This window comes from Sinocyclocheilus grahami, unplaced genomic scaffold (genome assembly GCF_001515645.1).
Source record: "Sinocyclocheilus grahami isolate Dianchi unplaced genomic scaffold, SAMN03320097.WGS_v1.1 scaffold772.1, whole genome shotgun sequence".
Lineage (NCBI taxonomy): Eukaryota > Metazoa > Chordata > Actinopteri > Cypriniformes > Cyprinidae > Sinocyclocheilus > Sinocyclocheilus grahami.
The window spans coordinates 340,755-354,577 of NW_015505951.1; the positions used below are offsets into that span (position 1 = coordinate 340,755).

Genomic DNA, 13,823 nt, shown 5'->3' on the forward strand with positions numbered 1-13,823 from the left:
ATTTCTTTTACAAAGTGGACACTCAGAGCTGGACTCACTGAGCTTTGATGAGAAGATGCTGACCTCAGACTTGAATGCATCAGGATTCCCCTTCTTGACACGGGATATCAGATAGCCAATCACAATGAGGCAGAGCACCAGTAACGCAGCCATTACAAAGCCCAGCAAAGCCATGTCTCCTGCACGGTACCCCTCGTCGGGCGACTGGACCCCCACTGCTGATATGGCAGGGGTGAATAAAAAAATAGAACACAAACATGCTGATGCTGAAAAAAATATTAGAACCTTAAAAGATTAGTTTACTTACAGAATAAAAATTTCCTGATAATTTACTCACTCCCATGTCATCCAAGATGCAGAAATTAATTCCAGGATTTTTCCCATATAGTGGACTTCAATGGGACTCAACGGGTTGAAGGTCCACATTGCAGTTTCAGTGCAGCTTCAAAGGGCTCTACACATTTCCAGCCGAGGAATAAGGGTCTTATCTTGTGAAATGATCGGCCATTTTTTTTAAAGGGCATTTGATTTTCTTTGCATGTTCGCTTTGTAAACACTGGGTCAGTACTTCCGCCTACATCACACGTGACCTTTCCAACGTGACTACATAATGCGTGAAGTCGAGCTAGTGTAAGAAGAGCATTTGTGGTTAAAAAGTGTATCAATTTTTATTTTTCATTTTTTAGAAAATGGCAGATCATTTGGCTTGATAACACCCTAATTCCTCAGCTGGGATTGTGTAGAGCCCTTTGAAGCTGCATTGAAACTTCAATTTGGACCTTCAACCCATTGGCTCCCATTCTCCCACTATATGGAGAAAAGGCCTGGAATGTTTTCCTCAAAAACCTTAATTTCTTTTTGACTGAGAAAAGATACAAATGAACATCTTGGATGACACGGGGGAGAGTAAATTATCAGGACATGTTTATTCTGAAAGTGAACTAATCCTTTAACACTTAAACAAGGGGTGTTTAATCCTGCTCCTGAAAGGCCACCTTCCAGCAAAGTTTAGCTCTAGCCCCAGCTAATCACACCTGAACCAGCTCATCAAGGTCTTCAGGATCACTAGAAACCTCCAGGCTAGTGTGTTGGAGCTAAACTCTGCAGGAAAGTGGCCCTCCATAAGAAGAATTGGACCCCCCTGGGTTAAACTGTATAGGAAACTTTTTTTTTGTAGTATAACTTACATGGTACTACAATCACAGAGAGAGTAGTTGTTCCTGCCTCACCAGTAGACACATCCATTGCCCGAAGCTGGTGACAAAAGAAATAATTTTCAGTCACATTTCATGTTAAGTGGCCTTATAGTTACAATGCATTTAACCATTTGATACAATATACTTATGTACATATATGCTTGTGCATTTGAAGTACTTAAATTAACATTTGTAGTTACGCTGTTAGCATTACCCCTAACCATAACACAAACCTTACCCAAAAATAACTGTAACCCCTATAATCTTAACCCTAACCCTTACTCCTAAACCTAACCATACCCAATTAGCAGTAGATGTGGGAATTTTCCAGAACAACAAGAATGGAGTTATACAGTAAATCCATAGTCTTGTAGACATTGAATGTTGGTATCTAGAAGTGAAGGCTACCTAATATAAAGTGTGACTGAATTTTCTAATTCAGACTTAGGTTTTGAAGATTTTAGCCTTAAGACTGGCAGCAGTGTCTTCAGTAACAAAATCTCTTGGACCTACTTTATATTATGTGTTTTAACTGCTATATACAAACTTTTAAATAATCATTCGATGCAATGCACTTACTGTGTACATACTTACATTGTACTTTTAATTGTTTCAATACCAACACGCAAATAACTATATCTGTAATTACACTAAAATTATCTTTACCTATTAACCCACCCTTAAACCTACCCATACAGAAAAAAACTATTTCAGTCTCTCCACTTAGAAGTGTTGTTTTATTCAATATGTTACTTGCTGTTTCTTTGTAATTATTTGTGAAATTTACTTTACAGTTTCTGAATGATAATTGTTTAAAAGAATGTCGTGAACCATTTTTAAGTGTAATAAGATGCCCATAAAGTGAGAAGTATTTATTAAAAAAAAAAAAAAAAACTGATGAGACAGGATAAAATAAGTAACAAAAGCTTTGGTAAATGCTGTAGCTGTAATGAACAACAGGATTGTTTGACAATCATTTATCATACTCGGTAGCTCTGCCTTCACTCAAATCTCATAGATCCAAAATCCCTCTACATCTTTATATTAAGCATACAATATGTGATATGCGTTTCTTATTGTGCAGTACTTTTTCTTTTTTTTGGACAGATTACTTGCTGGAAACTTGCTCAAATTCAATGCTTTGTCAGGTTAGGACACAAGTAGAATCATAAATGAAGACCATGCAATTAATGGTAAAAGTAGACAGATTCCATGTGCAAACAACTATTATCAACTATGATGTGGTTAAAACGTCTCGTCTCCTGAAGGAGGGAATGGAGATGTCACGTCGGTGACCAACGAATTGGGATCTTGCTTAGAGAGACCAATCCACTTCGAGTGTAAACTAAACGAGCCAATGGACATTGGCATGCGGTGATTGCATCCAGCTGCCGCTGATTACAGTGTTAGCATAAAAAGGCAGCCGGTGCAACTCATACAAGGTTTTCGCTGAGGAGCCGAGCCAGTGACCCGGCTGCTCAGCAGTGGTACAGCAGCCGTTGCGACGGGATGTGACGTCTCCATTCCTCCCTTACGGGACAAAGCAAAGCTAGGGCTGGGTCTGCCTCCTCCGGGGGCAGCGCTTGCAGGTTCACTACCTGATCCCTGAAGGGAGTAGTAGGAACCATGGGCACATAACCGGGCCGGGGTCTCAGGATTACCTGGGAGTCAGCCGGCCTAAACTCTAGGCACGAATCGTCGACAGAAAATGCGTGCAGGTCCCCTACTCTCTTGATGGAGGCCAGTGCAAGCAGGAGCAGAGTGTTCATTGATAGAAACTTCAGCTCAACTGACTACAAAGGCCCAAATGGGCCCTACTGTAGTGCTTTGAGCACTAGAGACAGGTCCCAAGAGGGTATAGAGGGGAGCTGGGGAGAATTTAACCTTCTCGCCCCACTAAGGAACCTGATGACCAGGTCATGTTTCCCTACCAATTTCCCTTCCACGGGGTCATGGTTGGCAGCAATCGCAGCGACATAGACTTTAAGGGTGGAGGGAGACAGCCTTCGCTTCAACCCTTGCTGCAAAAAGGAAAGCACAACCCTGATCGGGCATCTCCGGGGGTCTTCTCGGCGAGAAGAACACCACTCGACGAACAGGTTCCAATTCAAGGTGTAAGCGTGTCTCGTAGACAGTGCTCTTGCCGAAGTGGTGTCAACTACCTCCTGGGGTAGGTCACCTAGAACCTCAGCGTCCCATCCAGGGACCAGACATGAAGTTTCCAGTGGTCTGGACGCAGGTGCCACAGGGTGCCCCGTCTCTGAGTCAGTAGATCCTTCCTCAGAGGAATCTGCCAGGGAGGAGCTGGCATGAGGAGCATTAGTTCCTGGGAGCATAGACCACTTTGTCGGTTGATGTACGCAACGGTCGCAGTGTTGTCCGTGCGGACCAGCACGTGCTTGCCTCATAAGCACCCTCTGAGACGGTTCAAGGCAAGGCGTACTGCTAACAACAACTAGGTGGTTGATGTGCCAGTGCAGTTGAGGGCCCGTCCAAACCCCCGACACTGCGTGCCCATTGTACGTGGCCCCCCAGCCAGTGGTGGAGGCATCTGTGTAAACCCCAACATGCCTGGAGACCTGTTCCAGGGGCACTCCTGCCAGGAGAAACGCAAGGACTGACCACGTGGTGAAGGTTTGGCGGCAGGCCAGTGTGACTTGGATCCGGTGAGTGCCGCGTAGCCACGCCCACCTCAGGACTCGGCCATGGAGCCAGTGTTGAAGCGGTCTCATATGAAGCAGCCCCAGTGGCTTGACTGCCGCTGGAGCTACCACATGTCCCAGGAGCCTCTGAAACTGTTTCAGTGGGACTGCCGTCCTGCCCTTGAACATATTCAGGCAGTTCAACACTGACTGAGCACGTCCCTGCGTGAGGCGTGCTCGACCGAATCCAACTCCATACTGAGAATAGAGATCCTCTGCATCGAGGAGAGTTTGCTCTTTTCCCAGTTGACCTGAAGGCCCAACCGACTGAGGTGCGAGAGCACCAAGTCCCTGTGTTCACACAACTGATCCTGAGACAGTCGTCGAGGTAGTTGAGAATGCGAATGCCCTGTTCTCTCAGGGGAACAAGGGCTGCCTCCGCAACTTTCGTGAAGACACGGGGCAACAGGGACAGCCCGGAGGGCAGGATCTTGCACTGATATGCTCGTCCTTCGAATGTGAACTGCAGCAATAGTCTGTGGTGCGTAAGGATCGACACATAAATGTACGCGTCCTTCAGGTCAATCGCTGCCAACCAATCTTGGGGACGGATGCACCCAAAGATGCGTTTCTGCGTCAACATCTTGAACAGTAACCGGTGAAGGGCCCGTTTCAAGAAATGCAGGTACAAGATCGGTCGTAACCCACCGCCTTTCTTGGGTACAAAAGAAGTAGGGGCTGTAAAACCCCGTCTTCATATCAGCTGGAGGGACTGGCTCTATCGCGTCCTTCGCCAGTAGGACTGCGATCTCCGCACGCAAGACAGGGGCATCTGCTGCTTTCACTGATGTAAAGTGGATGCCGCTGAACTTGGGGGGATGCAGGGTGAGCTGAATCGCATAGCCGAGTCTGATGGTCCACAGGAACCAGCGAGACGTTCGGGTAGCCAAGCACCCAGACAACGTACAAGCTGGACCAGAGGGACCTTCGACGTACCCGTGGTGGGGGAGCGAGGTGGAACGCAGGGACCCGATCCGTTGGGCGGACCGAAGAGAGCCGAACCGCCCGCTGCTGCCTTCTGGTGAGAGAGGAGGATGAGTGTGGTTTGGGTTTGGTCCGTCCGTGACTCTCCATGCCCTCTTGTGACCCAGAGACAGAGAAAACTGCTCTCTTGTCGAGATTTTTGGAAACCAGATTCTCCACCCGGCCCTCCTTCGGGGGAGGGAGAGGTGCATTCACCATCCCCAAAAGAGCAGTTCCCTCTCTCTCTGGGTCGCCCGTCCCAGGGTCTCTTGCTCTTCCGCTCACCGCAAGGTTTGACCGGGGCCTGGACGGGTGGGGCGGCCTGCCTACGCCCAGCTCCATGGCGCCTCTTGCTCGAGGCTGCTGCGGATGCGGCGGGGGAGTGAGGGTGGATGCAGGGGGCCACCCTCAGCAATGAGCAAGCTGGGGCACTGTGGCCGGCCGATGGGTGGAGGAAGCAGCTGCCCACCAGGGCAGGACATGTCGGATCACCTCAGTCTGCTCCTGTGCAGCCGAAAACTACAATGTTCCCACAATGAGAACATGACTCATCCACGAATGCCACCTCAGCGTGCTTAATGCCCAGACGCGTGAGGCAGCGATCGTGACCATCATGTAACGACCACATCCAGAAACGCACGGGTGATACGTTGTCTGTAGCAAGATGCAACGTCATCTTTACAAAGATGCAATGTTGAGTTTGCCAGACGCAACAGCGTCTTTAAAAAGACGCAATGTCAAGTTTACCAGAAGATGCACCTGTGAATGCTCTTTTAGGGAAAAAGGTCTTTCAGCGTGCTGAAGCGCACAGGGGAGATAATAATAATTAATAATTCATTACATTTATATAGCACTTTTCTAGGCACTCATAGCGCTTTACATTGTCAGGGGGTATCTCCTCATCCACCACCAGTGTACAGCATCCACCTGGATGATGTGACGGCAGCCATAGTGCGCCCGAACGCCTACCACACACCAGCTTATTGGTGGAGAGGAGACAGAGTGATGAAGCCAATCAGTAGATATGGGGATTGTTAGGAGGCCATGATGATCAGAGGCCAATGGGCAAATTTGGCCAGGATGCCGAGGTCACACCTCTACTCTTTTCGAAAGACATCCTGGGATTTTTAATGACCACAGAGAGTCAGGACCTCGGTTTAACGTCTCATCCGAAGGATAGCGCTTGTTGTCAGTATAGTGTCCCCGTCACTACACTGGGGCGTTAGGACCCACACAGACCACAGGGTGAGCACCCCCTGCTGGCCTCACTAACACCTCTTCCAGCAGCAACCTAGTTTTCCCAGGAGGTCTTCCATCCAGGTACTGACCAGGCTCAGCCCTGCTTAGCTTCAGTGGGCAACCAGTCTTGGGCTACAGGGTGAGATGGCCGCCTGCAACACAAACAGGAGGTAATGCAGCCTGATGTGTGCAACCCACTCGACACGGGAAACCACAACCGCTGAAGTGCCATACTGCCAACACCAAGAGCTCCAAAGAGAGCGCTGAACTCGTTCAGTCTTCTTCTCTCAGTAGAGTAGTCAGGAGCAAAACTATGTGATCGCTCGGCTCCGAAGCGAAAAGCTGATATGCATTGCACCGGCTGCCTTTTTATGCTCACGCTGTGATCAGCGGCAGCTGGATGCAATCATCGCATGCCAATGTGCATTGGCTCGTTTAGTTTACACTCAAAGTGGATTGGTCTCTCTAAGCGAGATCCCAATTCATCGTTCACCGACGTGACATTGAGAGTGACCAACTGAAAGGGAATGTTCTCAAAATAGATGCAACAAAACATATTTACTTGCCTGCACAGCAAAGGAATCAGTCCGAACGGCTTTCTTCAAAAGTATAAACCCATCTGTTGTGATATTAACATAGCTGCTATATTGCACTTCATATCTTATGTCAGGATTGATTCCCTGAAAAATAAAGGGAGAAACTGGCAATCTCTTATTGTTCCTTGATCAATCTCTTTGTTGGTTCTGGGAAAAAAACATTTCTCTCAAACAAATATTATCCCCAAATCTAACCATTAACTAGCTTAAAAATTAGCGGGGAGTGATAAGTTGGTATGAATGTTGCTTAAGCCCCAACCCCAGTCCTAATACCAACCCTAAACCTTAAAACCTTTTCAAAACCATCGAGGATGTTGCTCTAGGGTCACATGGGTAAATCACAATGTGTAAATCACAACTACAATGTCTGCATATACTGTAATTTAAAAGTAAATAATTAACTGATGATATTAAATGAAGTTTTAAAACTTACACTTGCAAAATCTTCATCCCTTGCTCTGACTCTGATGGGTCTGTTGGATGTCCTGTCCCTTAGCACCATGTTTTCAGGCCCTGAAGTACTGTAAACATACCCTTCATATCGGTCCTTCTCAAACCTGGGAGCATTTCTGCTCTTTCTCATTACATCAATAGTCACTGAAGTGGTGGCAAACTGGTCTCTATTTAATACCTGGGAAGCCTGGGAAGGACAGATAAAGGAAGGTCGTTATTATCAGTATTAAGCAGTGAAAATTGGATTTGCTCTCAGGTCCAACCTGATATCATGAAGATGCATATGTCACAAAATTTCTCAAAGTCTTTATAATATGCACAAGAAACTCACCAAAACTAAGAGTGATATTGGGCCAGCTATATCTGCTGGTTTCAGCATGGATATGTTTCCAGATTTCTCATCAATCTGAAATATGTTGTCGTCATTTCCTAGGCAATTACAGAAATTATTGTGCAGTTCATGTTGAACATTGAGTGTGTAGGAGCAGCAGTTATGTGAAGAAAAATGCTTTAATACCTCGAACAATTTTATAGCTTATCTCTTCATTTCTGCTTTTATCTCCATCTCTGGCATACACTGGACCTGGCTGCAATTGCAAGGCCCCATCCTGGAAATATCAATTTAGTATGTATAATTTCAAAACACACCATTGCATTTATTAAAAGAATAGTTCACCACAAAATTTAAATTTGCTTAAAATTTTCTCAGACCCTCAGGCCATCCAAGACTTAAATGAGTTTGTTTGTTCATGAGAACAGATTTGGAGATATTTAGCATTATGTCACTTGCTCACCAATGGAATGGGTGCTGTCAGAATGAGAGTTCAAACAGCTGATAAAAACATCACAATGACCCACAAGACTTCAGCCCATCAGTTGTGAAGCAATTGCTGCCTGTTTATAAGAAGCACATTAGTCATTAGGGTGTTTTAACTTTAAACTGTCTCTTACAGTATGGCCATATTATAAGTCCTTTGCATATTTCTCCCCTGATTCAGACTGGATTTAAACTGGAGAAAGCAATATTATGGATAGAGGACTCATATTTTAGCCCAAAGCAATGACAAAAACGTTGTAATGATAGATTTATGATAAACATGCAGCTTTTCACTTTACAAAATGTGAATTGATGAACTGGAGTTCGTTGATTACTTTGTGATGTTTTTATCAGCTATTTGGACTCTCTTTCTGATGGCACCCATTCACTGCAGAGGATCCACTGGTTGGCAAGTGGTGTACTGCTAAATTTCTTCTAATCTGTTCTTACAAAGAAACAAACTCATCTGCATCTTGGATGGCCTAAGGGTAAGCAAATATTCAGCCAATTTTAATTTTTGGGCGAACTATTTCCATGGTCATAATATGAATGAAAATGTACCTGTTTCTCTGTTAGGTTCACCCTGCACTTGTAGCCCAGGCTCAGGCAGAGTTTGGCATTACCAGTGCTTACTCTTGTGCATGGTTGAAACCAGGGAGGACGGTTATCAATGTCTATAATATTGACGATGATGGTTGCTGAAGCTGTGAAAGAGAGTTCACCCGATTGTGATGGAGGTAGAGTATCCTGTTAGAGTCAAGAATTGTTTGTGTTTTACGTCAGATCAGGAGAGAATTTCTGAAATTATCACATTCAAATGAAACGATTTTTACATACCTGCACATACAAGATCAGTTTCACCTGTTGGATGACATCGTAATCTAAAATCTTGTTCACAAGGATGCTTGGTGTGTACATGGTCTCAAGTCTGAAGTATGTATTCTGTAAAGAAATGTTTACATTAAAGGAATAGTTCATAGTTGAAGGAATAAAGCAAATATGCAAACAATGTCATTTACTCATACTTTTTCAAACCAATAGCTCTAAATTCTCACAGTTTATTTGATTTCAGTCATTTTATTGAAAATCCATTCACTTAAAACGTTGATGCTTCAAAAAGTTAATATATATTTTATCCATGTGAATTGAGTGGTTTAATCCAAGGCTGCAACTTGCAAGCATGCTTGTTTGAGCTTGCATTTGTCATATTTGATGTGTTCTATGCGTGTTGATTAATGTTTATATGTGAGTAAAAGCCTAAATTATTCACCTTATATGTTCATCCTAAAAAGGGATTGTGTATATTCAAAAGACATGGACTAAACCATTACATTCATATGGATTATGTTTACTATGTCTTTATTAACATTTTGAAGCACTTACCCAAGCTGAATTTTTGGATAAATACCTTTCAATGCAAGGACAGGAACTTCTCAGATTTCATTAAAATTATTTTAGTTTGTCTTTTTGAAGATGAGCAAAATATTATGGATTTGGAACAATGTGAGGGTAAGAAACTGATGACTGAATTTTCATTTCTGGGTGAACTTTCCCATGCATATTCAGTCAGATCTTCACAAAAAGCTTGTACTTGTAACAGCACAGTTGTCATATTTATGATGCTATTACATTTTTTTTTTTTTCCTTTTTGGAGTTTCACAGCGTCTGACCCCTGGTAGTTTAATTGTATGAAGAAAAAAAACAGCTTGAACTTTCTGCTTATCTTCTCTTGTTGTGGTCTACAGGAAAAGCTCATATGGGTTTGGAATAACAGGAGGATGAGTGAATGATGACTGACTTATTTTGAGGTAAACAATTCCTGAAGTAATGGAATTGATCTTCTCATTAGAGAAAGTGAATTGATTACTTACCACAGTTGGTTCCATAGAATAATACAGAACCTCAGAATCATCATCTATTGCTTCAATCAGGGCAATGCTGCTATTAACTGGTGTAAGCTGTGCAATACACACAAAATGCAACATTAGAATGGCATTAGAATGGACTAGAATGGCAGCATCCTCACTTTGACAGTAGATTTAAAAAATGATGAGCAAGTTGTCTGACTTCACTTACTATGTATGTAATCGTGATTTTGCCAAGAAGAACATGTACCCGGATCAACAATTATTTAAAATGTTGAATCTCACCTCATTTATGTCAAGTGTATACTCGCTCTTGTCAAATGATGGAGGGTTGTCATTGATATTCACAACACGAACAATCACAGTCAGAGTGATCTGTAGATAAAATGTACAAATGAATATGAAATGCCAAAAATGAAAAATAATAAAAAAATTAATAAAAAACTACTATTAATCCTCGATATAACAGTGACCCCCAAACAGACTGGGACATTGAATGTCATTACATTAGATAACATGATCAAGTGGCATCTCCAAACAAATGATAAATGCTAGAGCTTATCTCACACCAGTCTAGACTTTTCTGAGCCATTCTTACAATTACTTTTAATAAGATGGTTTCAGATTTAATACGATGGAATTTTAGTGAATATATGAAGTCCATTTCCCTCAAGTTCACTCAGGTGTCCTAATGCAGCAACCACAGATGTAGTTCATCATTGAAAATCAAGTGGTGAATTATTTATTTTTATATTTATTGATTGATTGTCTTCATCCTGTGCAGTATTTACATTATTTTGTCAATTAAAAACTTTAACATGTATTTCTGTGAAATGTTTTGCTTAAAAAGTGTGTTTGTGCTATCCTTCTTTCAAATGACACATGGGTTCATATTTGATCTAATACTAAGACTTTTTTGCTTTACATTCATCTACATAGAATCCATAATTGTAATTGTAGTTCTGAGTAACTTACACTTCTGTAGCCAGTTTTATTACATCGGATCTGGACAGTTAGTTCTTCTGGACCTGAAAGTGTCTGGAAAACAGTTTAATATCAGCTGAAGTTAGGATTAAACTTTTGTGATCTTTTTCATGACTAGTCCAGTGTTAAACCAAGTCAAGTTAAACCAAAGTCAAATCAGTTTAAGATGGTCAAGCTGGTTTGTTGCCGGTCCAGTTTGGTCTACCACCATGTTTAAACCAGGTCCAGTGTCTGGTAGTGTGGCTGATTAACTAAATCAATTTGGATCAGTCAGATACTGACCATGCATGACCAGCTAGAAACCATGTAAACATAACTACCATCTGAAGCTGGTTTTAGCTGGATTTTCTAACAATGTCATCATAGTCTTATTACTCAAATTGGCACAAGAAAATGGAAAGTCATGAAATAAACATACTTCAAAGTCCAGGCCTTTCTTTGCTATCAATTCTGAACCTCTCAGATTGAAGGCATTCCCAGGATTCTCTGTGAGATTCAGCGTTACATCCTTTGTTGTTGTGTTAATATGAACAACGACTGTGTCAGCGGTGTTATTCTCTTTAATTGTTACAGGCTCTGAGGGGACGGTACAAACTGTGGAAAGAAAACAAATATTACCGTTCTTACCATATTATAGCAGATATAAGAAAAATGTGTTTTGTCATATAATACAAATATTTTCATAGAAATTCATATTTTACAGTTAATGCATTAAGATATCTTTGTTGTCTGTATTTGTAAATGTGTATGCACAGATACTGTATGTAATACTCAATTTTAGCATGTCTGAATCTGATTCTAATGTTAATGTTTTAAAATAAATGAAATTGAAAATATTTTGATTTGCATTTATTTATTCTAGAATTGTGTGAACAAATCAATATTTTAAAGTCATAATGCTGTTTTTGAAATTGTACTAAGCAGTTTTCATAACACATTAAAGTTTTTGAGGGGCACTTCATTTTCTGTGATGTAGGAAAGCATTTTGAACAACTAGATATACTGTATTTTGAAGCTCTACATTCTGGCCGACTGTAGACAATGAACAGACATGGCGTCTTTTTATTTCCACTGACTGAGCTGAAATTACTTGCATTGGAAACCATGAAATGGTGAGCATAAGATACTTCTAAAAACTTCATAAAAAAGAGACATGAATGGTTAACCCTTGTGTGGTCTTTGGTCACCTCTGACCGGAGAATATTACATTTTGAATTTTTTTTTAAAATCGTAGCTTCACCAGAATGGTACGAAACTTGGTAAGTTTTATGGCACTTGGTATGTGAACGCAAACTAAATTGAGGGCATGATTCGAAAAAGCTAAGTGGATGTCACACTCATGGTCTTCGGTCAAAAATGACCAACCATAGGAAATGAATGGGGGGAAAAATCTAAAATACAGAATTTTTGTGTGTACAATCTACAAATCCCCCACAATGCAGAAAAAAATTACACAGCAATGAAGGGGTGAAACTCTAAAACATCTAGAGTGCAAGATCAACAGACCAACTCACACACGCGTGGACACACACTTGTACACAAACCTATGAACTGGTGTGACTGTAACACTGCAACTATATCAAATAAAATCAATAATTCAACTACAATGCAGTAAAAAAGTGGACAGCAAGGAAGGGGTTACACTCTAAAACATTAGGAGTGTGCTATTTATTTTGGCATATTTGCTGATAGTACTTAATTAATTTCCTTCAAAACATTTTCCTCCCTCTCAGCCAATCAGATCTCTTCTCCGTCACACACGACCGTGACATCAGCTGGGATAATACATGTTTGGAGACAAACAAGAAGAAGCCCCTCTTCCACCCCACTGCTTCTCTGTGTGGGAACAATGGGAACACAGTGTCACATGAAGCAGACACATTGTGCAGCCATGTAGATGTGTGTTGTTGTCATAGATTCATGGAGCAGGCCTTGAACAGCTGAGCTGTAGGCTGCATTGTTTTGTAAGGTTTTTGAAAGAAATACTGGCCAATATAATGCTTATTTCAAAACAATTCCACCCTCTTTCTACTTCATAAAAGATATGGTGACTGAGATATAAAAATAACAAATATTTCAAATAAAAAAAGTGTGAGAAAAAAAATTACTGAAAAGAGTTAAAGGCTGCAAAGTTTATGTGCAGTTAAAGAGAAGTTTAGGGTTCAGTGTTTGAGATAGATATACATTTTAAGAACAGTGCTACAAAATATAGTATGCAGTAATAGAGAAGTTTGCCTTTGCGTTTTTGAACAAAACCCCATAAAAACAGTGGTCCTTTGATTCATTCATGAATGAATCAGCAGGTTTGAACAAATTAGTTGAATAAAATACTCTATTACTCACTTATTAAGACTTGCCACCACCTACTATTAAGACTTACTTACCCACCTGTAGTTTCATCATAATATCATTTCATTTCTCCCTACATTTCATTTTTTTTTATATTCAAAATGTTATATATACAACTTCAATCACATAACATTATTTATGCACTTGTAATCGTAATCAATTGTTAATTAGATAATTGTGTTAAAGTGCCCCATTATGGATTTTTGTGTAACACAGCTCTAAGGGAATGAAAACATCCTGCAGTTTTACATCTGAAAGTGCACCGTGTATAAAGTTATTGTGTCTCAAAAGAAAGAGTCGACTCGATATCGACTCAACTCGAATAATTGAAATGAGTCGTTTTTAAAACGAATCCCATTGTGCTAGTAATATGCATGTGCAGGCAAAGAGTATAGAAGCCCAACGAAACTCTGATGCTTTTTTGGTAACAGCCACTAAGTGGAATAAAAGAACGCAATGTTGGGCAATCCACTGCAGAAACTATCAGTGTGACAGTAAAAATCTTGCCTTTCATCATTTTCTCAAAGACCCTGACAGGTAATTTTGTGTGTTTTGGAGTGGGATGTAGCGCTATCTTATGCACCTACTAACTTTAAATGTTTTTAGTCTAGTAGTAAACTTAATTCCTTAAGAACTGCAGGTCCTAGCCATAGAAACCA

The 13,823-nt window shown here is 41.4% G+C and overlaps 1 protein-coding gene across 1 annotated transcript in view; it reads right to left on the minus strand.

Annotated features, from left to right (window-relative positions):
* The window catches only part of LOC107561414 (cadherin-related family member 5-like), a 16,361-nt gene extending 3,146 nt beyond the window's left edge, over window positions 1–13,215 (minus strand). Inside the window, exons 1-13 of the mRNA XM_016245857.1 lie at window positions 13,200–13,215; window positions 11,234–11,409; window positions 10,807–10,869; window positions 10,117–10,206; window positions 9,838–9,924; window positions 8,804–8,908; window positions 8,528–8,713; window positions 7,667–7,757; window positions 7,481–7,578; window positions 7,130–7,336; window positions 6,667–6,780; window positions 1,188–1,254; window positions 64–218 (exon numbers count right to left, since the gene is read on the minus strand). Coding sequence (XP_016101343.1) covers window positions 64–218; window positions 1,188–1,254; window positions 6,667–6,780; window positions 7,130–7,336; window positions 7,481–7,578; window positions 7,667–7,757; window positions 8,528–8,713; window positions 8,804–8,908; window positions 9,838–9,924; window positions 10,117–10,206; window positions 10,807–10,869; window positions 11,234–11,409; window positions 13,200–13,215 — 1,455 coding nt within the window. The remainder of the gene's footprint in view (window positions 1–63; window positions 219–1,187; window positions 1,255–6,666; window positions 6,781–7,129; window positions 7,337–7,480; window positions 7,579–7,666; window positions 7,758–8,527; window positions 8,714–8,803; window positions 8,909–9,837; window positions 9,925–10,116; window positions 10,207–10,806; window positions 10,870–11,233; window positions 11,410–13,199) is intronic.
* Between the last annotated feature and the right edge of the window lie 608 nt (window positions 13,216–13,823).